Here is a 27,671-nt window from a genome sequence, read left to right on the forward strand (position 1 = left end):
AAGAGGCAGCCCTTAACATGGCTCCTGATGTAACCATGGAAACCTTTATTTCATGGTTAGAGTGATTCTTTGCTGGAGTGCGATTGAAAGGGTAGATATCTCTGCAGAGCCATTGTAATACATTATATTTTACATGGTTCTTCACAATACTTATTAAAATTATTCAAACTCGAACTTCTGTCCAGATACAGTATTATATCATCATCCCTAATTGTCTTTATACATCCAAACTTGTCCTGAATTTATATAATTTTGATTGTTTAATATGAGCAATGTATGATGCTAAATATATGATGCATGTGTGTTGCGCATAATGGTAGTATGGTAACTTTCAGGCAAATCAATATGAGATAAAAAAACAAACAACATAGCCTAGTTCTAGGAGGTAACCGATAGCCTAACACACGCTAGACGTACTGCACTGAACCACTGAGCTTGAGCAAATAAAAATGTAGACTTCATAGCAAAAAATAGGAATGACCCCATCTCTGATTGAACAACTGACTGTCGAGTGCATGAGCCCTTCTCCTTTGCAATATACTCCAGTGCCGTAGGGAGGACTATTTCGCTACATATGGATTGAAGTCAGATGTTCAATCTTCAGAAGAAGAATCTGATATCAGAAGAAATGCTTAAACGCTAACAAATACTCTTTATATAACATGACTGCTTTATGTTCATAGTTGCTACAGTTAATTCTTATTTATTCTGATATTATGACTAGTACAGGTTCCAGTTTGGTTACTAGCTAACATTAGCTACTTCCTTTCGACAATCACAACATTCCATGTTGATTTTCAGGAGGGCACTGCGGTGTATAAATGCCAAAGAATGGGACATGTGGCTGCTCAGTGTAAAGGAAAGATGTGCCAAGTGTGGAGAGGAACATGATAACGGTGAATGTGGAAGCAATGTGAAGGTTACGTGCTGTAATTGTGGGGGAGAACACAGTGCAGGATTTGGTGGATGCCAGGTGCAGAGAGAGGCTAGACAGACTCAGATATATAGGATCAGTCATGACGTACAGTATCATATGCAGAGACTGTAAAACAGATTGGTAGAACTACAGTGCGGACTGATGGAGCTCTCATGGATGTACCTGTAGTAAGTGAACCTACTGTCTGGGCTGGTGCTTCTGATGGTCCTGGCATGGTTTTGAGGACTGTTCAGAAATCTTGTGTGCTCATGAATGTGCGGTGTCAAAGCACACTTTGATAATGAATAAAGTTGACTTCATAGCTTTTATTGGTGAGGTTATCAATACGACTCGGGTTGTGGAACGCAGAAATGCCTGGTTGAAGGTTATTGTGGAGACGCAAAATATATATTGGGGTAACAGATGTTACTGTTGAAATGGTTGTTGACATGCTGAACAATCCTAAGGGTGGAGTGTTTCAGCATTATATAGATAATGTTGAATAGGTTGGGGAGGGGGGGGTGGTAGAAGTTAGTAGGGATTTATTTTCCACGTTTTGTTACATTACAGCCTTATTCTAAAATTGATTAAATTAAATGTGTTTCTCATCAATCTACACACAATAACCCATAATAACAAAGCGAAAACAGGTTTTTATACATTTTTGTAAATGTATAAAAAAGTCAAACAGAAATACCTTATTTACATAAGTATTCAGACCCTTTGCTATGAGACTCTAAATCGAGCTCCGGTTTATCCTGTTTCCATTGATTATCCTTGAGATGTTTCTACAACTTCATTGGAGTCCACCTGTGGTAAATTCTATTGATTGGACATGATTTGGAAAGGCACACACCTGTCTACATAAGGTCCCACAGTTGACAGTGCATTTCAGAGCAAAAACCAAGCCATGAGGTCGAAAGAATTATCCGTAGAACTCCGAGACAAGATTGTGTCGAGGCACAGATCTGGGGAAGGGTACCAAAACATTTCTGCAGCATTGAAGGACCCCAAGAACACAGTGGCCTCCACCCTTCTTAATTGGAAGAAGTTTGCATCCACCAAGACTCTTCCTAGAGCTGGCCGCCCGGCAAAACTGAGCAATTGGGGGAGAAAGGCCTTGGTCAGGGAGGTGATCAAGAACCCAATGGTCACTCTGACAGAGCTCCAGAGTTCCTCTGTGGAGATGGGAGAACCTTCCATAAGAACAACCATCTCTGCAGCACTCCACCAATCAGGCCTTTATGGTAGAGTGGCCAGATGGAAGTAAAATGCACATGACAGCCCGCTTGGAGTTCGCCAAAAGGCACCTTAAGGATTCTCAGACCATGAGAAACAATATTCTGATGAAACCAAGATTGAACTCTTTGACCTGAATGCCAAGTGTTACGTCTGGAAGAAACCTGGCACCATCCCTATGGTGAGGCATTGTGGTGACAGCATCATGCTGTGGGGATGTTTTTCAGCGGCAGGGACTGGGAGACTAGTCAGGATTGAGGGAAAGATGAACGGAGCAAAGTTAAGCGAGATACTTGATGAAAACTTGCTCCAGAGAGCTCAGGACCTCAGACTGGGCTGAAAGTTCACCTTCCAACAGGATACTGACCCTAAGCACACAGCCAAGACAACGCAGGAGTGGCTTCGGGACAAGTTTCTGAATGTCCTTTTTTATTTTATTTTTATTTCACCTTTATTTAACCAAGTAGGCAAGTTGAGAACAAGTTCTCATTTACAATTGCGACCTGGCCAAGATAAAGCAAAGCAGTTCGACACATACAACAACACAGAGTTACACATGGAGTAAAACAAACATACAGTCAATAATACAGTAGAAAAATAAGTCTATATACAATGTGAGCAAATGAGGTGAGATAAGGGAGGTAAAGGCAAAAAAGGCCATGGTGGCAAAGTAAATACAATATAGCAAGTAAAACACTGGAATGGTAGATTTGTAGTGGAAGAAAGTGCAAAGTAGAAATAGAAATAATGGGGTGCAAAGGAGCAAAATAAATAAATAAATACAGTAGGGGAAGAGGTAGCTGTTTGGGCTAAATTATAGATGGGCTATGTACAGGTGCAGTGATCTGTGAGCTGCTCTGACAACTGGTGCTTAAAGCTAGTGAGTGAGATAAGTGTTTCCAGTTTCAGAGATTTTTGTAGTTCGTTCCAGTCATTGGCAGCAGAGAACTGGAAGGAGAGACGGCCAAAGGAGGAATTGGCTTTGGGGGTGACCAGAGAGATATACCTGCTGGAGCGCGTGCTACAGGTGGGTGCTTCTATTGTGACCAGTGAGCTGAGATAAGGGGGGACAGGGTCTTGTAGATGACCTGGAGCCAGTGGGTTTGGCGACGAGTATGAAGCGAGGGCCAGCCAACAAGAGCGTACAGGTCGCAGTGGTGGGTAGTGTATATGGGGCTTTGGTGACAAAACGGATGACACTGATAGACTGCATCCAGTTTATTGAGTAGGGTATTAGAGGCAATTTTGTAAATGACATCGCCGAAGTCGAGGATCTGTAGGATGGTCAGTTTTACGAGGGTATGTTTGGCAGCAGGAGTGAAGGATGCTTTGTTGCGAAATAGGAAGCAAATTCTAGATTTAACTTTGGATTGGAGATGTTTGATGTGAGTCTGGAAGGAGAGCTTACAGTCTGACCAGACACCTAGGTATTTGTAGTTGTCCACATATTCTAAGTCAGAACTGTCCAGAGTAGTGATGCTGGACGGGCGGGCAGGTGCGGGCAGCGATCGGTTGAAGAGTATGCATTTAGTTTTACTTGTATTTAAGAGCAGTTGGAGGCCACGGAAGGAGTGTTGTATGACATTGAAGCTCGTCTGGAGGTTAGTTAACACAGTGTCCAAAAAAGGGCCAGAAGTATACAGAATGGTGTCGTCTGCGTAGAGGTGGATCAGAGACACCAGCAGCAAGAGCAACATCATTGATGTATACAGAGAAAAGAGTTGGCCCAAGAATTGAACCCTGTGGCACCCCCATAGAGACTACCAGAGGCCCGGACAACAGGCCATCCGATTTGACACATTGAACTCTATCAGAGAAGTAGTTGGTGAACCAGGCGAGGCAATCATTTGAGAACCCAAGGCTATTGAGTCTGCCGATGAGGATGTGGTGATTGACAGAGTCGAAAGCCTTGGCCAGGTCAATGAATACGGCAGTACAGTATTGTTTCTTATCGATGGCGGTTACGATATAGTTTAGGACCTTGAGCGTGGCTGAGGTGTACCCATGACCAGCTCTGAAACCAGATTACATAGCGGAGAAGGTGCGGTGGGATTCAAAATGGTCGGTAATCTGTTTGTTGACTTGGATTTCGAAGACCTTAGAAAGGCAGGGTAGGATAGATATAGGTCTGTAGTAGTTTGGGTCAAGAGTGTCCCCTCCTTTGAAGAGGGGGATGACAGCAGCTGCTTTCCAATCTTTTGGAATCTCAGACGACACGAAAGAGAGGTTGAACAGGCTAGTAATAGGGGTTGCAACATTTTTGGCAGATAATTTTAGAAAGAAAGGGTCCAGATTGTCTAGCCCGGCTGATTTGTAGGGGTCCAGATTTTGCAGCTCTTTCAGAACATCAGCTGACTGGATTTGGGAGAAGGAGAAATTGGGAAGGCTTGGGCGAGTAGCTGTGGGGGGTGCAGTGCTGTTTACCACGGTAGGGGTAGCCAGGTGGAAAGCATGGCCAGCCGTAGAAAAATGCTTATTGAAATTTTCAATTATAGTGGATTTATCGGAGGTGACAGAGTTTCCTATCCTTAGTGCAGTGGGCAGCTGGGAGGAGGTGTTCTTATTCTCCATGGACTTTACAGTGTCCCAGAACTTGCAGGAAGCACATTTCTGCTTGAAAAAGCTAGCCTTGGCTTTTCGAACTGCCTGTGTACATTGGTTTCTAACTTCCCTGAAATGTTGCATATCACAGGGGCTGTTCAATGCTAATGCAGAACGACACAGGATGTTTTTGTGTTGGTTAAGGGCAGTCAGGTCTGGAGAGAACCAAGGGCTATATCTGTTCCTGGTTCTAAATTTCTTGAATGGGCATGCTTATTTAAGATGGTGAGGAAGGCATTTAAAAAAAATAATCAGGCATCCTCTACTGATGGGATGAGGTCAATATCCTTCCAGGATACCTGGGCCAGGTCGATTAGAAAGGCTTGCTCGCTGAAATGTTTCAGGGAGCGTTTGACAGTGATTAGTGGAGGTTGTTTGACCGCTGACCCATTACGGATGCAGGCAATGAGGCAGTGATCACTGAGATCTTGGTTGAAAACAGCAGAGGTGTATTTAGAGGGCAAGTTGGTTAGGATGATATCTATGAGGGTGCCCGTGTTTACGGCTTTGGGGTGGTACCTGGTAGGTTCATTGATAATTTGTGTGAGATTGAGGGCATCAAGCTTAGATTGTAGGATGGCTGGGGTGTTAAGCATGTCCCAGTTTAGGTCACCTAGCAGCACGAGCTCTGAAGATAGATGGGGGGCAATCAGTTCACATATGGTGTCCAGAGCACAGCTGGGGGCAGAGGGTGGTCTATAGCAGGCGGCAACGGTGAGAGACTTGTTTTTAGAGAGATGGATTTTTAAAAGTAGAAGTTCAAATTGTTTGGGTACAGACCTGGATAGTAGGACAGAACTCTGCAGGCTATCTCTGCAGTAGATTGCAACACCGCCCCCTTTGGCTGTTCTATCTTGTCTGAAAATGTTGTAGTTAGGGATGAAGATTTCAGAGTTTTTGGTGGACTTCCTAAGCCAGGATTCAGACACGGCTAGGACATCCGGGTTGGCAGAGTGTGCTAAAACAGTGAATAAAACAAACTTAGGGAGAAGGCTTCTAATGTTAACATGCATGAAACCAAGGCTATAACGGTTACAGAAGTCATGAAAAGAGAGCGCCTGGGGAATAGGAGTGGAGCTAGGCACTGCAGGGCCTGGATTCACCTCTACATCATCAGAGGAACAGAGGAGGAGTAGGATAAGGGTACGGCTAAAAACTATGAGAATTGGTCGTCTATGACGTCCAGAATAGAGAGTAAAAGGAACAGGTTTCTGGTGGCGATAAAATAGCTTCAAGGTATAATGTACAGACAAAGGTATGGTAGGATGTGAATACAGTGGAGGTAAACTTAGGCATTGAGTGATGATGAGAGAGATATTGTCTCTAGAAACATCATTGAAACCAGAAGATGTCATAGCATGTGTGGGTGGTGGAACTGAAAGGTTGGATAAGGTATAATGAGCAGGGCTAGAGGCTCTACAGTGAAATAAGCCAATAAACACTAACCAGAACAGCAATGGACAAGGCACATTAAGGAGAGGCATGCTTAGCCGAGGGATCATAAGGGTCCCGTGAGATTCAGACAGCTAGCCGGGCCATAGGTAGCAAGCTAGCAGAAGATGGAGGGAGGTCTGTTTTTAGCCACCTCGTGCGTTTCCGTCTGTAGATTAGTGGGGTTCCGTGTGGTAGGGGGGACCAGTCCAATTGGCAAAATAGTTATAGTTAGAGTGGCCCAAAAAAATTGTCCCATAGACCTATTCAGATAGCAGCCGATAAGACAGCTAACGATTAGCGGGCCGCAGATGGGCGTTCAGGTTACGTCGCGACGGAGGGGCCAGTTGGATAACTCCCTCGGGCAGATAACGTCGGTAGTCCAGTTGTGAAGGCCCGATGGGGCTCCGCATCGGCAGTAAAACGGGTCCGGATAGGTGATTGTAGCCCAGGAGTGGCTGATGGAACTCTTTAGCTGGCTAGCTCCGGAATATTTGATGTTAGCTCCGGGACCGACGTTAGCCAATAGTCACTCGGGTAGCAGCTAGCTAGCTGCAAGATCCAGGTGTAAATGTCCAGAGCCTGCAGTAGAAATCCAGGGATATAGAGAGAAAATAGGTCCGGTATGCTCTGGTCTGAGTCGCGCTGTACAAAACTGGAGATAGCTTTTCGAGCTAAGGGTTAGCTGATGACCGCCAACCGTAGCTAGCTGAACACCAACGTTAGCCAGTGAACTGGCCAACCTCTGGCTAACCGCAGGCTAGCTTCTGTTGTGGATTTCAGATTTCAGATTTGAGGTAAATAATACTATTTAAAACATTTTTTTACAAATAATTGGTGAGGCAGGTTGCAGGAGAGTGTTTTGAGGTTGAATTTTTAGAAGAAAAAAATATATAAAAGATATGCGAAGAAAATATGTAAATATATATATACATGGGACACGACAAGACGAAGGACAAAGATGTCTGACTGCTACGCCATCTTGGATACCTATGAGTCCTTGAGTGGCCCAGCCAGAGCCCGTACTTGAACCCGATCTAACATCTCTGGGGAGACTTGAAAATAGCTGTGCAGCGATGCTCCCCATCCAAACCAACAGAACTTGAGAGGATCTGCAGAGAAGAATGGGAGAAACTCCCCAAATACAGGTGTGCCAAGCTTGTAACATCATACCCAAGAAGACTCGAGGCTGTAATCGCTACCAAAGGTGCTTCAACAAAGTACTGAGTAAAGGGTCTTAGTACTTATGTTAATGTGATATTTAATTTGTTTATTTGTTTATTTTTTGCCAAAAAAATCAAAACATATGTTTTCACTTTGTCATTATGGGGCATTGTGTGTTGATTGAGGAGGGGGAAAAAATGATTTAATCAATTTTAGAATAAGGCTGTGTCATGACGTTGGCCTGTGGGTAAGGTTTATGACCCCCCCCCATAAATACCTTTCTCCCTTCCCCTCTCTGACCCTACTGAAGGACTGCTGTCCTGTTAAATATAGAGAGTCTGGGAACATCAAACAAATGGGGAAAGGAACCATATTTTGGTAATAAAACCAGTTGGAAATATGCTTTGGAACGTAATGAGTATGGATGTCAGTTCGGTTGTCATCTGAGACATTATGACTGATGACAGGACGACATAAACTGTACCTGGGAAAGTATACACCCTCTAGTTATCAGAGTCACATGGAATTGTTATGCAATTGAAATGTTTGATATTGAAATTGTTTGTTAGGAGATTAAATGTAATTTTAGCTTCCAAATGAGAGAATTGGGTTTTCATAAGGAAAGTGCCCTGCTTGATCAGTGGCCCAACCCTGTGAAGAGACAGGGGTTATAAACGATGAAACACCTCCTTCCCCCTCTCCACTATATAAGCCTTTGATGAAAAGATAACCAGGTTGTTCCAGTACGTGAGGTCTGCAGCCTCTACGTTAGAAGGACACACATGTCAACTAAGCCAACCTCGGCGTGAGCTTTGGTGGCGAATGGTATGAACTTTGAGCTTATTCACTACAGAAGTGATACTTCCTAGCCGTTGAGTTAGCAGCGGCCGCTGTAGACGTGGGCTAGGAAAGGACGGACGACGGATCCAGTCTAACAGACGGACGAAGATACCACCACGTATCCAATTTACCACCAGAGACATTCTTCCGAGTACAGGAAGATCTGTTGACCAACCCGGCCAGCATCTACGACCAATATACCGAAGCGCAGCTCAGAGTAAATATTTATTGCATTTTCCTTTTCCAAATGGCCGGTAATTTAGAATGCATAAGATAATGTATTTACGATAGCATAGCTGCTGTTTGTTTGTTCCTAAGTCTTCCCGCTCTTTCATTCAAGCCCAACCCCCTTTCCTTTGTGTAACCAGCCGTCATATCTGTTCCGTCCACCGGGACGTTTCTGTATGACATCATTTGTATTCTGTGTATTTGTAATTCTGTGTGATTAGTTTAGGTATTTAGTAAATAAATAATTAAACCCAATTTTGTATTGCTGATTCAACTTGTTAGCCAGGGTTCGTGAAGATAGCCAAGAATTTACAACTTTCATTATGAGACTGAAAATAAGATAAGGGTTAATATTGACTGCTATCGATGTAAAATATTACTAAGTATTTTAAGAGTTTATTCGGAAGATAACGGCTCTATAAACGTTCTTCCGTGGTGCCCCGACTTTCTAGTTAATTACATTTACATGATTAGCTTAATCAAGTAATATTAATTACAGAGAAATAATTTTATAGGTTAGCATGTCATATCACTTAATCCGGCATAGCCAAAGACACGACAGCTGTAATGTAACAAAATGTGGAAAAAGTCAAGGTGTCTGAATACTTTTCGAATGCACTGTATAGCAGGGATAGGCAAAAAGATTCAGCTGTGGGACATTACTGGGCCGGTCCATAACTTTAATAATTTGGATATTGCAAATTTACCCCAATTTAGCCAAACTTAGCCCAATAAAAGATTGTAATAATCATTTCATGCCTTGATTACATTGAGACATGATCACATATCCCACTGGGCACAGACGTCAATTCAATGTCTATTCTACGTTAGATCAATGTAATTTCATTGAAATGACGTGGAAACAACGTTGATTCATCCAGTGTATGCCCAGTGGGATGTCTATTTTTATTTGTGGGAATACTTGGGAACAGATTTCCTAAAGACAATTTTTTGGTCGCTAAATTCCTGGTGATTTTAGTCTTTTTTTTTCTTCTAAAAACTAGAATCGCATTCTTTTGTTTAAAAATATAAAAATAGAAAATAAACTTTGGGGGGCCAAAGCGACCTCTGATGTATAGGTATAACACCAGGTATGACATCATGAAATGCCTTTATTCTAATGCTGTTCCAGGTGTATAAGACACCAAAAACAAATTGGATGCAGTTATCCAACAGAAGTCTCTAGGACTGGGGTATGTCAGTAATTAAAATTGAATGTGAGGTGCATTTGTGAATATGGCCCAGTACATTACTGAGGCCAAGCTTCCTGCCATCTAGGACCTCTATACCAGGCTGTCAGAGAAAGGCCCTAAAAATTGTTAAAAAGACTCCAGCCACCCTAGTCATAGACAGGGCGGCAGGTAGCCTAGTGGTTAGACTGTTGGACCAGTAACCGAAAGGTTGCTAGATCAAATCCCAAGCATTTCACTGTAAGGTTGTATTCACTTGTTTAATTTCACCTGTTGTATTCGGTGCATGTGACAAATACAATTTGATTTGATTTGATTTGAAATGATATGACAGCTGGATCTATGCCTTGATACTTGTTACAGGTGGGCTGCCTCGTCTGAAAGGGATGCTTGGAGAGAAGCTTCCTAATTTGCTGTTGAAGTACTGTGAGAGAATTGCTGCTCTTGGTGCATTTGCTGGGAAGACTGCCAATCGTGTGCTTGGGAACGAATACAAGCCAGGGGAGGGGATAATAGTACGGCCCTCAACATCATGTTAAGTCATTAGCACTGTGTGGTAATAACACTGCTATTATTGTGCACCTTTGTGTGTGAAAATAAGTGTTCAAGGCATTCCATCGGGTGCAGTACTGCTCTGCTTTTGTGTCATTGTGTTAATGTTGTATGTGACCAACACCTGGTAGAAGGTAGTGATTTGGTTACTGGTTACTGTGTCACAGCCCCATGAGGACTGGCCTCTGTACCACCCCACAGTTACGACTATACACCTGGGCTTGCTCCCACACATTGCTGGACTTCTACAGGCCCATCAGCGCCCAGGAGGTGAGCTCCATAACAGGTTATTGTCCTGCTGAAAGGGGATTTCATCTCCCAGTGTCTGGTGGAAAGCAGACTGAACCAGGTTTACCTCTAGGATTTTGCCTGTGCTTAGCTCCATTCAGTCTCTTTTTTTATCCTGGAAAATCTCCCCATATCTTAACAATTACAAGCATACCCATAACATGTGTGAAAAATGGCGCCGACAGAGGGCTGCCGTGCTTCTAACTCTACAAGCATTTCGCTACACCCACAATAACATCTGCTAATGTAACAGTGTAGGTTCCGTCCCTCTCTTCGCCCCAACCCGGGCTCGAACCAGGGACCCTTGCACACATCAACAACTGACACCCCACGAAGCATCGTTACCCATCGCGCCACAAAAGCCGCGGCCCTTGCAACGCAAGGGGAAACCCTACTTCAAGTCTCAGAGCGAGTGACATCACTGATTGAAATGCTATTAGCGCGCACCACCGCTAACTAACTAGCCATTTCACATCGGTTACACTCACCCCCCCTTTGACCTCCTCCTTTTCCGCAGCAACCAATGATCCGGGTCACGGCACCAATGTAACAGTGTAGGCTCCGTCCCTCTCTTCGCCCCAACCCGGGCTCGAACCAGGGACCCTTGCACACATCAACAACTGACACCCCACGAAGCATCGTTACCCATCGCGCCACAAAAGCCGCGGCCCTTGCAACGCAAGGGGAAACCCTACTTCAAGTCTCAGAGCGAGTGACGTCACTGATTGAAATGCTATTAGCGCGCACCAACGCTAACTAACTAGCTATTTCACATCGGTTACACTAAACACATGTATGTGACCAATACAATTTGATTTGACATGATGCAGCCACCACAATGCTTGAAAATATGGAGAGTGTACTCAATAATGTGTTGTATTGGATTTGCTACAAACATAACACTTTGTATTCTGGACAAAAAGTTTATTGCTTTGCCAATTTATTTGCAGTATTACTTTAATGCCTTGTTGCAAACAGGATGTTGTTGATCCATCCTCAGTTTTCTCCAATCACAGCCATTAAACTCTGTAACTGTATTAAAGTCACCATTGGTCTCATGGTGAAATCCCTGAGTGGTTTCCTTCCTCTCCGGCAACTGAGTGAGGAAGGACGCCTGTATCTTTGTTGTGACTGGGTGTATTGATACACCATCCAAAGTGTAATTAATAACTTCACCATGCTTAAAGGGATATTCAATATCTGCTTTTTACATTTTTACCCATCAACCAATAGGTGCCCTTCTTTGTGAAACACTCCTTGGTCTTTGTGGTTGAATCTGTGTTTGAAATTCACTGCTCGACTGAGGGACCTTACAGATAATTGTATGTGTGGGGTACAGAGATGAGGAAATCATGTTAAGCACTATTATTGCACACATAGTGAGTCCATGCAACTTATTATGTAACTTTTTAAATTAATTTTGCTCCGTAACTTATTTAGGCTTTCCATAACAAAGGGGTTGAAGACTTATTGACTCAAGACATTTCAACTTTCATTTCGTATTAATTTGTAAACATTTCTAAAAACATAACCCCTCTTTGATATTATGGGGTACTGTGTGTAGGTCAGTGACAAATCTCAATTTAATAAATTTTAAATTCAGGCTGTAACACAACAAAATGTGGAAAAAGTCAAGGGATGTGAATACTTTCTGAAGGCACTGTACTGTATACAGACACTGTAGATGACATGCAGACTTACAGTATTACAAGAGTTTAGTATTACTAACATCTTGTCACTCACTGCGTCCCAAGCCGGAGGTTCCACAGACTGAGGAGAGCCGCTACCTCCTGTCTCTGCTGGTGCAGAGCCTTCTCATCCTCCAGAAAACATGTACAAGCTCTTCCTCCACTGCATCCAGGGGACGCACCATGACTCCCTCACTGGCAGGGTGGCCAATCTTCTCGCTGCTGGGACCCTGACAGTGGCCACACTAACCCTAAGCACCAGGGTGACCCTCACCATGCGCCAGTGCCCAAAGTCACGAGGGCCAACCTAAGGAAGTAACCTTTTAGGACTTGGAGTTCTGCACTTGGGAAAAAATTTACACCATGATACAGACTGATTTCACTGATTTGATTGTCATTCATTGCCTGGATCCTTTATAAAATGTATGAATTATAATGCCAAAAGGCACTACAAAATACAAAACCCTAAGATCTGATTAACCTTGGTTACCTTGATTCATGGTAACCTATTGTATGTACAGTACAGTATGTTTGATCAGGTGAGGTGTTATCCAAGGCTTCATGCAGCAAGGTCACATTTTCTGCACTTTTAGCTCTCTTTGTCTTAAAAAAATACAATTCCTCACTGTTTCACATGAGGAATATGTCTTATTGAGCAAGGGATGCTGTTGAATGTACTAATGTACTAATCTTTAGGCAGCCTGTCAATATAGTGACGTGTTGGTCCACACTTTGCACAGTTATAATCAATCACCACCTCTCACATTGTCAACGTTGTGTGAAATGTTGCTGACAGTTTCCCACGTCAAATCATCCTTTCAGGTTTTACTAGAAACTTGCTCACATGTTGTGCAGATAAGTATTTGACATGTTTCAAGAGAAATGTTCCATTGTTCTTCATTAAAAAAACATCTTCATATTTTTGTACAGATAACCATACACATATGTTAGAGATGATAGTATTTAATTTGTGGTTTTATCAGGCTTGTGGCAAAGATTTTCTTCTTGTGGTCAAGTTATGCTTGGCGGTAAAGACAGCCCTTTTCTTTTCATTATCCACTCAGGGTCGGGGGGACATGTCTATCGAGTTTGATTGACAGCGTCAGTGGGCGTTTACTAACTTGGTTAATTTGGGTAACATCCTTCTTTCTATTTACAAGTTCACTCACTGGCACAACCAAGTCTTGGTAAGTAAATACCCCTAACGTGTTGATTACGTCGGTGTTATTATAGTGTTAGTGTAGCCTCGTTTGCTAATATAAGATTTACCTACAAACAGTGAATTAGCGCACTGCTAGTTAACGTTAGCTGCTTCCTGTCCAGGAAGCTAGCTGGTTTGTAGGCTTGCAAAAAAAGGACATACATTTCTTCATTGTACTTTTTAAGCAGACCAGACAATTTGGAAACGTAAAAATTGTCTGGAGGGCATTTTATTGGCAAGGCGTCGTTGGGTGAAATATTTGCAGTGGGTGTGTCAACACTGAGTCATTAGCCTACACTGTTAGGCTTCCGTTATTCTTGAGATTGCCATATTATTTCCATTATGGGTATTTATGACTCTATAAATTAATAATTAGTGCTATTTCAAACTACTTTAGAAACGAATACTTTTCTATCTGTTTTTCCCCTTCTACAGGTTGACTAACTTGATTAAAGATGTTTCTGGCCAAAGGACTCATTGGTGGCATTCTTGATGTTGGAAGGTAAGGATCTGGCTATAGTACTAAGGACCTCTTCTAAATCATTTGCGCTTATTATGTATAAACAATGTTGGCTTTGCCGAATGGGAAGGGGGTTGAGGCTTTTTGGGTTGTGTGGGTGCAAGGGGAATGAAAGTTGTCTAATCTTAGAACCATTTTAAGCACTGCCAAAGTCCTATCATTGCATAGACTTTCAGGTATGGATAATATATTATCACTGTGCTGTTTTAATCAGTTTGGAATCAAGAGAGAATACAAGGTGTTAATTGTTTAAGCTATGTTGGACAGGAGCATGATTCTTCAGCTAGCAATCACTGCAGCTATTACCACTGACCAAGTCAATCAATGTCTCTATATCTCTGCATAGCTATCACTCTTAGGAGTGCTACCCAGTGACTAACCTATTCATCTCCCCTTCAGCTATATTGATCCAGCTGCTTTTGTGCCCTCTGACCCAGTGGCATTGCTATTTCATAATTTATCACCAGAATACACAGTTGTTATGGATAATAGTAACCTGAACAATAAATGCCTAATTTCCTAACGTTGTTATCCTGCAGCCCGCACCACGAAGGCCACTTGCGTACGCAGAGTGAGAGTGACGAGGAAAGACAGTTTCACAAACTCTTCCAGCAGTTGGCTGGAGATGTGAGTACGATATTTCCTTGCTACTACTCCCTCACCATATTCCTATTTTGGTTTAACTTCGTAGTACCTCTGTAAAAGTAAACACCTTGTGGCAACCATACACATTGCCTTTAAAAAGGCACTGTGACTGCTGAAATGCCTTTCATGCAGGATGATCTTCATTTAATGGCTCAAATTCATTGTTGAATACTGTTAATAGATGCACTATGCATGCTATGCTTCGATGTTGGGAATAATTAAAATGAATAACTTTTCCTTCAGGACACAGAGGTGAGCCCCATCGAACTGATGAACATCCTGAATAGAATTATTTCCTAAGTCAGGGTTCTATTCTGTCTATTTGTGTGGCTCTGCCTGGATGTACATGCTTGCATGCTTTAAGCAAGTCTCTACGTATGCCTGTTTATTGACAATCCTTTTCTATCCCAGAAAGCCATGTTTGAGATGTAATATTCTTGATGAATTTCTCAGTGAGGCTGATATGTATTTGTGAGTGAGTAAGGGGAGTGATCTGGCTGCTTTTTAATTTCAGATGGTGACTTGAAGACAGACGGGTTTAGCATAGAGTCCTGCAGGAGCATGGTGGCAGTCATGGATGTATCCTTCCTGTCATGACCTGTTTGTGGTGGGGGTCAGGGTCCAGGCTGTGACTTAACAAAATGTGGAAAAAGTGAAGGTGTATGAATACTTTCCGGAAGCACTGTAAGCGTCAGGTTTTTGTTAACCTTAACTATGTTGCAGAGTGACAGCACTGGAAAGCTTGGATTTCATGAGTTCAAACACCTCTGGAACAATATCAAGAAATGGCAGGTGAGTATTTCATTTCCACCAGCTTGGTAAAAACTATTTGTCTCATTATTTCTTGATTTGAATAATAAAGTAGTTTGAGAGTATTAGCACTATTAGAAAGTATGATAGTGTGTAACCATGGAAATTGAATCAAAGATGTATTATACTACATATAAATGTATTTCAAAATAAAGGTTTTTGTTTTGTTTTCAGGGTGTGTATAAGACTTATGACACTGATGGCTCCAGGGTTATTGGTGCAGATGAGCTTCCCAATGCTTTCAGGGTTGCAGGTTAGTGATATCATACAGCACAGAAAGATTTATATCACTGTTTGGCAGACACTTGTTACAGCTCATATGTTCTTAAAACATTGCACTGTGATATGAATACATTTTGAATGTCAAAACTTCTTAAGTGGTGTTTGAGATTGCAATCCTCTGTTTCTAGCTTCATAGTTAAAGGTTTAGATATCAGCATTTCAGTTTTGACCAAGGATATTCATAAAACCTAAATATGTATGTCTATGGTTTGGACCCAGGCTTCCGCCTCAACGACCAGCTGTTCCAGATGATCATCCGCAGATACAGCGAAAAGAATGGGGACCTGGACTTTGACAACTATTAATTGGCTGTCTTGTGAGACTGGATGCTATGTGTCGTAAGTCTTGATTCCCTGCTATTTTCCATATCGTCGTCATGGTAGGGTTCTTTTAGCTCTGTATAGGGTTTAGATATAAAAACCATATGCATTAACCTTTTGATACGTGTGTCAGCACAACTAATGGTACTCTTTTTGAAAATAATGGGGAACATAATCATTGGAATATTTTATTGCCAGTTTTCTCTATTCAAAAAGCAGTCGCACATCTGAGCTATCTTTTTTTGCAGGTGCATGGTAAGTTGATAAGATAAGAAACCTGCACACTGCTCTTGATAGTATCACTGCTCTTTAATAAGCTTTACGTGTTGACCTCAAGGCCTTCATTAGAGCTGCCTTTTGAATAGAGAAAACGGCTTTGCCAATAAAATATTCCAATGATTATGTACCCCATTATTTTCAAAGGAGTACTATCTGTTGTTGTACCATCTGTTGTATCTTCCTGATTTCAGTGCCTTCAACACCTTAGACAAGGATAACAATGGAACCATCAAGGTCAACGTTCAAGAGGTAAGCATGTCACACTTACAAGCTGTACCAATGAGATGGTTTTCTGAATGTAAATAGCCTAGCAAAGCTACTTTGGTCATCGGCATCACTGTACAATGTGTTCCTATCACACAAGAGGTCAAAACCCACCATTGTATCAAATAAAATCAAATTTATTTATATAGCCCTTCGTACATCAGCTGAAATCTCAAAGTGCTGTACAGAAACCCAGCCTAAAACCCCAAACAGCAAGCAATGCATGTGAAAGAAGCACGGTGGCTAGGAAAAACTCCTTGGGAAAAACTCCCTAGAAAGGCCAAAAACCTAGGAAGAAACCTAGAGAGGAACCAGGCTATGAGGGGTGGCCAGTCCTCTTCTGGCTGTGCCGGGTGGATATTATAACAGAACATGGTCAAGATGTTAAAATGTTCATAAATGACCAGCATGGTCAAATAATAATAATCATAGTAGTTGTCGAGGGTGCAACAAGCACGTCCGGTGAACAGGTCAGGGTTCCATAGCCGCAGGCAGAACAGTTGAAACTGGTGCAGCAGCATGGCCAGGTGGACTGGGGACAGCAAGGAGTCATCATGCCAGGTAGTCCTGAGGCATGGTCCTAGGGCTCAGGTCCTCCGAGAGAAAGAAAGAAAGAGAGAATTAGAGAGAGCATATTTAAATTCACACAGGACACCGGATAAGACAAGAGAAATACTCCAGATGAAACAGACTGACCCTAGCCCCCCGACACATAAACTACTGCAGCATAAATACTGGAGGCTGAGACAGGAGGGATCAGAAGACACTGTGGCCCCATCCAATGATACCCCCGGACAGGGCCAAACAGGCAGGATATAACCCCACCCACTTTGCCAAAGCACAGCCCCCACACCACTAGAGGGATGTCTACAACCACCAACTTACCGTCCTAAGACAAGGCCGAGTATAGCCCACAAAGATCTCCGCCATGGCACAACCCAAGGGGGGGGGGGGGGGGGGGGCCAACCCAGACAGGAAGACCACGTCAGTGACTCAACCCACTCAAGTGACGCACCCCTCCCATGGACGGCATGGAAGAACACCAGTAAGCCAGTGACAACAGCCCCTGTAATAGGGTTAGAGGCAGAGAATCCCAGTGGAAAGAGGGGAACCGGCAAGGCAGAGACAGCAAGGGCGGTTCGTTGCTCCAGCCTTTCCGTTCACCTTCACACTCCTGGGCCAGACTATACTTAATCATATTAAAGTCACTGGCTTACTGGTGACCTACTGAAGCGATAAGTCTTCAGTAAAGACTTAAAGGTTGAGACTGAGTCTGCGTCTCTCACATGGGTAGGCAGACCATTCCATAAAAATGGAGCTCTATAGGAGAAAGCCCTACCTCCAGCCGTTTGCTTAGAAATTCTAGGGACAATTAGGAGGCCTGCGTCTTGTGACCGTAGCGTACGTGTAGGTATGTACGGCAGGACCAAATCGGAAAGATAGGTAGGAGCAAGCCCATGTAATGCTTTGTAGGTTAGCAGTAAAACCTTGAAATCAGCCCTTGCCTTAACAGGAAGCCAGTGTAGGGAGGCTAGCACTGGAGTAATATGATCAAATTTTTTGGTTCTAGTCAGGATTCTAGCAGCCGTATTTAGCACTAACTGAAGTTTGTTTAGTGCTTTATCCGGGTAACCGGAAAGTAGTGCATTGCAGTAGTCCAGCCTAGAAGTTACAAAAGCATGGATTCATTTTCTGCGTCATTTTTGGACAGAAAGTTTCTGATTTTTGCAATGTTACGTAGATGGAAAAAAGCTGTCCTTGAAACAGTCTTGATATGTTCTTCAAAAGAGAGATCAGGGTCCAGAGTAACGCCGAGGTCCTTCACAGTTTTATTTGAGACGACTGTACAACCATGAAGATTAATTGTCAGATTCAACAGAAGATCTCTTTGTTTCTTGGGACCTAGAACAAGCATCTCTGTTTTGTCCGAGTTTAAAAGTAGAAAGTTTGCAGCCATCCACTTCCTTATGTCTGAAACACAGGCTTCTAGAGAGGGCAATTTGGGGGCTTCACCATGTTTCATTGAAATGTACAGCTGTGTGTCGTCCGCATAGCAGTGAAATTTAACATTATGTTTTCGAATGACATCCCCAAGAGGTAAAATATATAGTGAAAACAATAGTGGTCCTAAAATGGAACCTTGAGGAACACCGAAATTTACAATTGATTTGTCAGAGGACAAACCATTCACAGAGACAAACTGATATCTTTCCGACAGATAAGATCTAAACCAGGCCAGAACTTGTCCATGTAGACCAATTTGGGTTTCCAATCTCTCCAAAAGAATGTGGTGATCGATGGTATCAAAAGCGGCACTAAGATCTAGGAGCACGAGGACAGATGCAGAGCCTCGGTCTGACGTCATTAAAAGGTCATTTACCACCTTCACAAGTGCAGTCTCAGTGCTATGATGGGGTCTAAAACCAGACTGAAGCGTTTCGTATACATTGTCTGTCTTCAGGAAGGCAGTGAGTTGCTGTGCAACAGCTTTTTCTAAATTTTTTGAGAGGAATGGAAGATTCGATATAGGCCGATAGTTTTTTATAATTTCTGGGTCAAGATTCGGCTTTTTCAAGATAGGCTTTATTACTGCCACTTTTAGTGAGCTTGGTACACATCCGGTGGATAGAGAGCCGTTTATTATGTTCAACATAGGAGGGCCAAGCACAGGAAGCAGCTCTTTCAGTAGTTTAGTTGGAATAGGGTCCAGTATGCAGCTTGAGGGTTTGGAGGCCATGATTATTTTCATCATTGTGTCAAGAGATATAGTACTAAAACACTTTAGTATCTCCCTTGATCCTAGGTCCTGGCAGAGTTGTGCAGACTCAGGACAATGGAGCTTTGGAGGAATACCCAGATTTAAAGAGGAGTCCGTAATTTGCTTTCTAATGATCATGATCTTTTCCTCAAAGAAGTTCATAAATGTATTACTGCTGAAGTGAAAGCCATCCTCCATTTGCGAATGCTGCTTTTTAGTTAGCTTTGCGACAGTATCAAAAAGAAATTTCGGATTGTTCTTATTTTCCTCAATTAAGTTGGAAAAATAGGATGATCGAGCAGCAGTGAGGGCTCTTCGATACTGCACGGTACTGTCTTTCCAAGCTAGTCGGAAGACTTCCAGTTTGGTGTGGCGCCATTTCCGTTCCAATTTTCTGGAAGCTTGCTTCAGAGCTCGTGTATTTTCTGTATACCAGGGAGCTAGTGTCTTATGACAGATGTTTTTAATTTTTTGGGGTGCAACTGCATCTAGGGTATTGCGCAAGGTTAAATTGAGTTCCTCGGTTAGGTGGTTAACTGATTTTTGTCCTCTGACGTCCTTGGGTAGGCAGAGGGAGTCTGGAAGGGCATCAAGGAATCTTTGGGTTGTCTGAGAATTTATAGCACGACTTTTAATGCTCCTTGGTTGGGGTCTGAGCAGATTATTTGTTGCAATTGCAAACGCAATAAAATGGTGGTCCGATAATCCAGGATTATGAGGAAAAACATTAAGATCCACAACATTTATTCCATGGGACAAAACTAGGTCCAGAGTATGACTGTGGCAGTGAGTAGGTCCAGAGACATGTTGGACAAAACCCACTGAGTCGATGATGGCTCCGAAAGCCTTTTGGAATGGGTCTGTGGACTTTTCCATGTGAATGTTAAAGTCACCAAAAATTAGAATATTATCTGCTATGACTACAAGATCCGATAGGAATTCAGGGAACTCAGTGAGGAACACTGCATATGGCCCAGGAGGCCTGTAAACAGTAGCTATAAAAAGTGAGTGAGTAGGCTGCATAGATTTCATGACTAGAAGCTCAAATGACGATGTGTGAATACAGCATTTTCATACAACAAAAGAGGAGTTGTACAGGGTTGATGTCAAACAATTGTTTTAATTTGTTTCTTTGCAGTGACTCCAGTTGACCATGTACTCCTGAGCTTAGGACATGCCTACAGGTGTTTACAAAACCACTCCATTCCTCTCTACTTCATGCTGTGCTTTAGACCACTCCATGGACCCCCTGTGCCAGTCAACCAGTCCCCCAGTGTATGCAGGTTTCCCTACATTATTTGCAACCTACACAATGTGAATACAGCATTTTCATACAACAAAAGAGGAGTTGTAGACTAACGTGGGAACTAAAACCTGCACACACAGTGGTTCTATGGGCTGACATTGGGAACCTCTGGGCCACTCATTGCTGGTCTTGCATTCAACCAAGAGTATCTGCTTGTTTTCCTTTTGAATTGAAGAAAAGACAGCCATAGCCTCCTGTGTAGAGGTTCTTTCCAATAGCTCTCAAATGGTAATCATTTACCAATCATCTTTAAGCCAGTTCTGAAATAGTCTATAGCTGTGACACATACATGATGTAGCTACACATAATTATGCCAGCACAATGTTCGTTTTTATGTCTAACAAGAAAAATGTGGTTTGTGCCATTGCTTCATGAAACCAACAGATGCCATTTAAGGATTTGGTTACTGTCTTTGAAATGACCAGTGTCATTTTGTATGGAATTAAAGTAATCCTAACAATGTGGTGCGTGTTATTTAAACACCTCAAGCCTACTCATCTACAAAGTTGTATTAGTCATATGTACAGGATAAACAATGAAATGCTTATTTACAGGTTCCTTCAACAATAGAAAATAATAAGAACAAAGTAAATGGCTCAACAGAATAAGCATTTTAGCATAATACAGGAAGGCACAATTTATAGTCCAATATTTACAAGTGTTTAAAAATGGTGCGGTATTTAGCAATAACATGTCTGGTAGCAGCAGTTGTGATGTGTGTAGCGTGAATGTATGTGCTAAAGTGCAGGTGGTCAGCCCAGTTCAAGTGTTCGGCAGTCTATGAACCAGTTGATATCGGACTTCATGCCCCGATACCATATGCCCGACAGTAAGGGAGTGAACAGCTCATGGCTGGGGTGTGTGGGGTCCTTGATGATGCTGTGGGCTTTCGTTTGAGAAACGTTATATGTCCAACATTTCATCATTTTGTTTCACCCATGCTCTGGGAATAAGGGCTGATGCGTTTACCTGATGGCTGGATTAATACACGTGTATCACCCGTCGTGGTTAACTTGACCACTGTTTCTTCATCATGATAAAGCTTATTAGCTACTTTTATATTAATAGTATTTTAGGTGCATGGGAAAGTTAAGTGATTTCAACAGCGCCATCGCTCGAGCATTGTGGTCAGTCCCAGGACTTCTCTCACAGCAGAGAAAACACGTACTGAGCTTGCGTACAAACTAGCGCGAGACATCGGACTGTGGCTAGCTAACTACGAAGTTTTCGGACTAATCGCAGAAATCACAACCTTTCTTTCCCTCAAAAGGTAAAACTATAATGTATAGCAATATTACAAATATCTAGCCTATTTTGGTGGTATTTTTTTGTCTCGTAAAATGAATGAAGAGGCGACAATGCGTGCGCAAACGTTTGCTAGCTACAATCTTGTTAAGACGTGACTAGCTAACATTAGCTAGCTAGCTTACTTGTTCACGAAAAAAAACGCCCAAAATGTGAACAATGAGCAGTAACGGCATTTTTGATGTTAAGGCATTGTGTTTTTAAAAAGTGCAAATATGTTACCATATCGCAGTTACTAACCGGTTTCACCGCTATCGCATAGATAACATCCTAGTTAGCTATAGCTAGTTAACTAACAAGTACATTTTTGGGGTACGGGTAAGTTAACGTGAACTAATGTAGCTAGCTAGCTAGCAGTCTAGCCCGTAAACCGAGCTAAATCAAGAGAGCACTGACTGCTGTCTGACGATGATACTCGGGTTGCGTCTGTCTTCTTGGCAAGACAGGCTGATGACTGGTCAACAAAGGGATTGCGCTTGACTCTCAGACAGCTGTGCAAGTAATTTATAGGGTGCAAGGTTTGTATTCATGATTCTGTCATGCAATGTTGTGATTGGGGGAACCAAATTGAATTCAATTAACTAGCTAATGAGTACAGACGCTCATTCACGGACACACTTTACTATAGCTGAATTTAGATGCACTTGCTGATATTCTTCATCTTATCCACCTTATATTATCAATCAACAATTACTCAAATTATGTTATTTTGGAATCTGATATTTGTATTCAGTATCAAATGTTTCCTTTTAGTTGTACGCTGTTTGGTATTTGATAGAGGTCCAGTGATGTATTATTATGAGTTACATTTTTGGCTCCAGAAGAGCTAGTAGTATCCCTACTAGGAGGACTGAAGGCAGATACCAGAGAGAAAGAAGCAGACCAGAGAGATAAGAGGCATTGTGGAAGATGTCTGCCTCACACTTCTTCAATGAGGACAGTGTCACGCGGTTCAAAAAGAGAAAAGCTCGCTTTACCTTCAGTGAGGTCCACATCCTCCTGGATGAAGTGAAGAAGAATCGGCACATCGTTGTCGGTATGTACCTCTGTACCCTGCAGCACTTCATGTTGATGTGATGATAAAAAAAATGTTTGTTTAAAACTCATGCCTGTGTTTCTTTTCAGAATTTAGACACGTGGTCATGCTTTAATTTTGCAGATGCACAGTAACTCTTGTCTTATGCTCAAGTACTGGCTCCTCTTAGACACCAGTATGTATGGCCAACCAAACACCAGCATCTGATCCTTTTCTTATTAATTGTCCCTCTGACTCTTATAGGGAAGTTTAACCGCGGTGTACCAACGGATGTGAAGAAGCGCGTGTGGGCGGAGATCACGGCCAGTGTGAATGAAATCGGGGAGAGCCAGCGTGAGGTCATCGAGATCATCAAGAAGTGGTCTGACCTCAAGTGCGACACCAAGCGCAAGGTGGCCGCCATGCGGTCGGGGGCCAACTTCAAGGGGATCAACTCGCGGCTGTCCCGCGACCTCAGCCCCACAGAGAACATTGTGCATCAGATCTTGGAGCTGGATGGGAAGCGAAGCCGGGTGCCAGGTCTCCATTATGGGGCTTTCAAGGAGGGAGATGATGATGAAGGACCAGAGGAGGAGGACGAGGAAGAGGACATGGCGGGGATACACAGTTACCCCAATGAAGGAATAGATGTCTCAATGCCACCACCCTCCACGCTTTCCTCGGCCATGCCCATGTCCTTTTCCATGGGGATGCCCATGCCGGGCCCTGGCCACACACCCATACCCCCGGTTCAACCCAAAGATGACCATTCTATGCCAACCTACAGTGGCTCGTCCAGTGAGTTATCTACTTTGAAACTGGAAGGCTCTGGGTTGTTCAATTTATACACCACACACACCTTTTAAGGTGAGGGGTTATCGAGGGTGCATATTCACATATTAGATTTTCTGTTGCAGGAGATTCGTCACATCCCTCTTATGAAATGCAGTATGAGATACCCACTGCTGAAGGTAAGAGTGTATTTGCATGCATGCAGTGTGGTGCGTTAACCCAACATTCAACTCTGTTTATTTGTCTATAGGGTCTGATTTGTCTGGTATTGCAGTACTAGAAATACGCTTGTGAAATACTGCCGGATGTGTGGTATAAGGGCTGGGAATTGCCAGGGACCTCACAATACGATACTTGTGATACGATATGTATTGCGATTCGATGTTCCAAACATACTGCTCACCATGCAGTGCCTTCAGAAAGTATTCACACCCCCTTGACTTTTTCCACATTGTATTTACAGCCTGCATTTTAATTGGATTAAATTGAGACAACACATCACTGAGTACCACTTCATATTTTAAAGCATGGTGGTGGCTGCATCATATTATGGGTATGCTTGACATTGGCAAGGACTATGGATTTCCAAAAATATTTTTTTGGGGGATAACACAAAAAAAGGGAATAGAGCTAAGCACAGGCAAAATCCGAGAGGAAAACCTGTTTGTCTGCTTCCCAACAGACACTGGGAGACAAGTTCACCTTTCAACAGGACAACCTAAAACACAAGGCCAAATATACACTGGAGTTGCTTACCAAGACGACATTGAATCTTCCTGAGTGGCCTAGTTACAGTTTACTTAAATCGGCTTAAATCTATGGCAATACTTAGATGGCTTTGTAGCAATGATCAACATCCACCTTGACAGAGCTTGAAGAATTTAAAAAAGAATGTGCAAATATTGTACAATTCAGGTGTGCAAAGCTCTTACCCAGAAAGACTCAGCTGTAATTACTGCCAAAAGTGATTTTAACATGTATTGACTCTGGGTGTGAATACTTTAAGAGTTATTTCTGTATTTAATTTAATACATTTGCAAAAAATTTGAAACATTTTTGCTTTGTCATGGGGTATTGTTTATAGATGGGTGAGGACAAAAAAACACAATTTTATCCATTTTGAATTCAGGCTATAATCATGTGGAATAAGTAGAGGGGTATGGATATTTTCTGAAGGCACTGTATGTCTGCTGCAGAGGGACAAGAGCCATGAGAAAACTACTTTTTATCAGTCATGGAAATAAGTGCTGAAAACCTATTTAAAAAGATGGAGAACAAGCTATGAATAAAAAATACCGGAGTTTTGGTACAGTTACAGCCAACTAGCGCAAAAATATTGCGATAGTGTCAATACGATATCGTAAAAATGTATATCCTTATGTAACTATCGATTTTCTTCCCCCCCCATCACTATGTGGTATGTGTAACCTCAAACACACGCACAAGTTCAGTGTCACCTCTTGCCTTTCCCCAGACACTGAGAACCAGTTTGGGCAGACAGACGACGAGCGTCAGGACGAGCTGCCCCCTTCCACCTCACAGACGTCCAGCCTCACAGAGGACAACCAGGGGAGCGGCCCACACCCCTCCACAGGCACCCAGCCCTCACCCTCATCGTTTTCCGCCGCACCACCTACAGCAGGCCAGCCACCTCGGAACGCCAGGGATAGCATGTTGCAGAGTGCCTCGCTGAGCATTCAGGAGCAGCACGCCACCAACACCGCGCTAGAGACGGTGTCGCGCTCCCTGGAACTGCTGTCCGAGTCGGTGCAGCAGCTGGCCGAGACGCAGCAGGAGTTTGTGCGCGAGTCGCTGCAGCTGCAGAGGGAGACGATGCACATACTCCGAGACTTCACCAGTGGGGCCCTGGCCCTCATGCATGACAAGCTCAATGGACGCCCGGCCCTATAGCCCAGACGTTGCTGCACTATCTGCCCCTCCTGTGGAGCTGGACGGGTGTGTTCCTTTACACTGGGTACAAGGTTGTTCCATTTCTTTCATTGAGTCATTTACTCCAGACATTTTTAGTGGGTTGTGTTCCAAGTTACTGTATTTTATAGGAGTAACCCTGTCTGCGTAAATGTTTAAATTATGAACTGTGTGTTATCCCTCCAAGGGAAATACAGAAACTCAAAGCAGAATTAGGGGTTTCTTGCACAAATTAAGAGCCTATTTGTTTCTTCCCCCATTTCTCAGATCATTAAAATGGAGTTAGTTTAAGGCTCAGAGAGAGTCTAAAATTTGCCTAATTTTAAAGTGAGGTAATAATGTGTAATGTTTTCTAAAGTGTCCTGTTGTATCATGTTGAAAACAGGTTCTATCTGATAAACATGTTAGAGCGATAAGGCCCCGTCATTTGTAAAGGTGGGCATACTTCTTGAGATTATGGACTGATTTCTGTATGTTCATTTTTTATGTGAGACAGTTTTAAATGAATTCTCCTTTTGTCTACTATGTTGATGTAGTCTCCTTATGTACTATTGTACGGAGATATTGTAGAACATGTAAATAAATATGATTGCTAACTGCTGTAAACTGACTTTAAATTGCTCTTATTATACAGTAGGACCTCAGCGATACAAACACATCGGGAATGCAGGTCATTCAGAACCCCTTAAATGTTTAACTTTCTAATAGCGGAGGTTCATAAAGTTGATGGGCAAATAAATGCCTTGTTTACCCAAATTTCTGTATTGTACATTGCTCTGTTATATTTTTTGTGAAGTCATTAGCAATTGCCAATTTTGGCTTCAAGACGTAGGCCATTTGAAAAACCAAAAAGTAAATGGTGCCGATTTATTGGCACATTGAACCATGTCGCACGCTGTAGATAACTCCATGGATAGTAGTAAAACCATGACATATTGAGACATCATACACTACATGACCAAAATGATGTGGACACCTGAACATCTCATTCCAAAATCATGGGTATTAATATGGAGTTGGTCCCCCTTTGCTGCTATAACAGCCTCCACTCTTCTGGGAAGGCTTTCCAGTAGATGTTGGAACATTGCTGTGGGGACTTGCTTCCATTCAGCCACAAGAGCATTAGTGAGGTCAGGGAATACTGTTGGGCGATTAGGCCTGGCTCACAGTCGGCGTTTCAATTCATCCCAAAGGTGTTCAATGGCGTTAAGGTCAGGGCTCTGTGCAGGCCAGTCAAGTTCTTCCACACCGATCTCAACAAACCATTTCTGTATGGACCTCGCTTTGTGCACAGGGCATTGTCATGCTAAAACAGGAAAGGGCCTTCCCCAAACTGGTGCCACAAAGTTGGAAGCACAGAATTGTCTAGAATGTCATTGTATGCTGTAGTGTTGACATTTCCCTTCACTGGAACTAAGGGGTCTTGCCCGAACCATGAACAGCCCCAGACCATTATTCCTCCTCCACCAAACTTTATAGTTGGCACTGCATTCAGTTCTTGTGCTGACGTTGCTTCCAGAGGTAGTTTAGAACTCGGTAGCTACGTGCTTCTGCGGTCCCGTTCTGTGCGCTTTTGTGGCCTACGACTTCACAGGCTGAGCCGTTGTTGCTTCTAGACGTTTCCGCTTTACAATAACAGCACTTACATTTGACAGGGGCAGCTCTAGCAGGGTGGAAATTTGACAAACTGACTTGTTGGAAAGGTGGCTATCCTATGTCGGTGTGCTACGTTGAAAGTCACTGAGTTTTTCAGTAAGGCCATTCTATTACCAATGTTTGTCTATGGAGATTGCATGGCTGTGCGCTCAATTTTATACACCTGTCAGCAAAGGGTGTGGCTGAAATAGCAGAAGGGGTGTCCACATAAACTATTTATACAAAAGTATCTTTATGCACCTTTGCCATTCACTTAAAATACATATGGACAATTTCGATTGCATATTTGTTTTTTGATCCTTTAGCCAGACACTGTCTTTAGCACATCTAGGTAATGTTTAAAAGGCAAAAGTCATTTACTTTGTTATTGCATATCCTGGTTTGATATTGCCCGTTCGGTTAAACGGTCAGTCTATCTCCATTGATTCTTGAAGAATATAACTTAAATGCCT

At 42.7% G+C, this 27,671-nt stretch overlaps 1 protein-coding gene, 1 long non-coding RNA gene and 1 pseudogene across 3 annotated transcripts; all 3 read left to right on the forward strand.

Moving 5' to 3' along the window:
- The first annotated feature begins 838 nt into the window (after positions 1-838).
- On the forward strand, positions 839-12,448 carry LOC115155078 (alpha-ketoglutarate-dependent dioxygenase alkB homolog 6-like; annotated as a pseudogene).
- Positions 12,449-13,189: 741 nt separating this feature from the next.
- LOC115154134 (uncharacterized) lies at positions 13,190-15,082 on the forward strand. Its single transcript, XR_003867823.1, has 4 exons — positions 13,190-13,324; positions 13,774-13,840; positions 14,398-14,485; positions 15,018-15,082. It is a non-coding gene; the product is annotated as an uncharacterized LOC115154134 (long non-coding RNA).
- Positions 15,083-15,487: 405 nt separating this feature from the next.
- Positions 15,488-26,169, forward strand: zgc:153990 (Myb_DNA-bind_5 domain-containing protein). 2 transcript variants are annotated; one of them, XM_029700041.1, is made up of 8 exons: positions 15,488-15,566; positions 15,815-15,933; positions 16,386-16,443; positions 20,355-21,792; positions 22,649-22,863; positions 23,107-23,640; positions 23,760-23,813; positions 25,109-26,169. In XM_029700041.1, exons 5-8 carry the CDS (start codon positions 22,737-22,739, stop codon positions 25,543-25,545), a joined length of 1,152 nt encoding a protein of 383 aa, XP_029555901.1. In that variant the 5' UTR covers positions 15,488-15,566; positions 15,815-15,933; positions 16,386-16,443; positions 20,355-21,792; positions 22,649-22,736; the 3' UTR covers positions 25,546-26,169. The 2 variants fall into 2 exon arrangements, with proteins under 2 accessions (XP_029555901.1, XP_029555902.1); XM_029700042.1 differs by having other exon boundaries at positions 22,652-22,863.
- The last annotated feature ends 1,502 nt before the right edge of the window (positions 26,170-27,671 follow it).

Source organism: Salmo trutta, chromosome 19 (genome assembly GCF_901001165.1).
Source record: "Salmo trutta chromosome 19, fSalTru1.1, whole genome shotgun sequence".
NCBI lineage: Eukaryota > Metazoa > Chordata > Actinopteri > Salmoniformes > Salmonidae > Salmo > Salmo trutta.

Bases quoted from the DNA above. Each gene is read 5' to 3' on its own strand.
- zgc:153990 (XM_029700041.1), top strand. From the start codon at position 22,737: ATGTCTGCCTCACACTTCTTCAATGAGGACAGTGTCACGCGGTTCAAA. The intron at 22,864-23,106 runs GTATGTACCTCT...TGACTCTTATAG, and splicing joins GAATCGGCACATCGTTGTCG to GGAAGTTTAACCGCGGTGTA. The intron at 23,814-25,108 runs GTAAGAGTGTAT...GCCTTTCCCCAG, and splicing joins TGAGATACCCACTGCTGAAG to ACACTGAGAACCAGTTTGGG.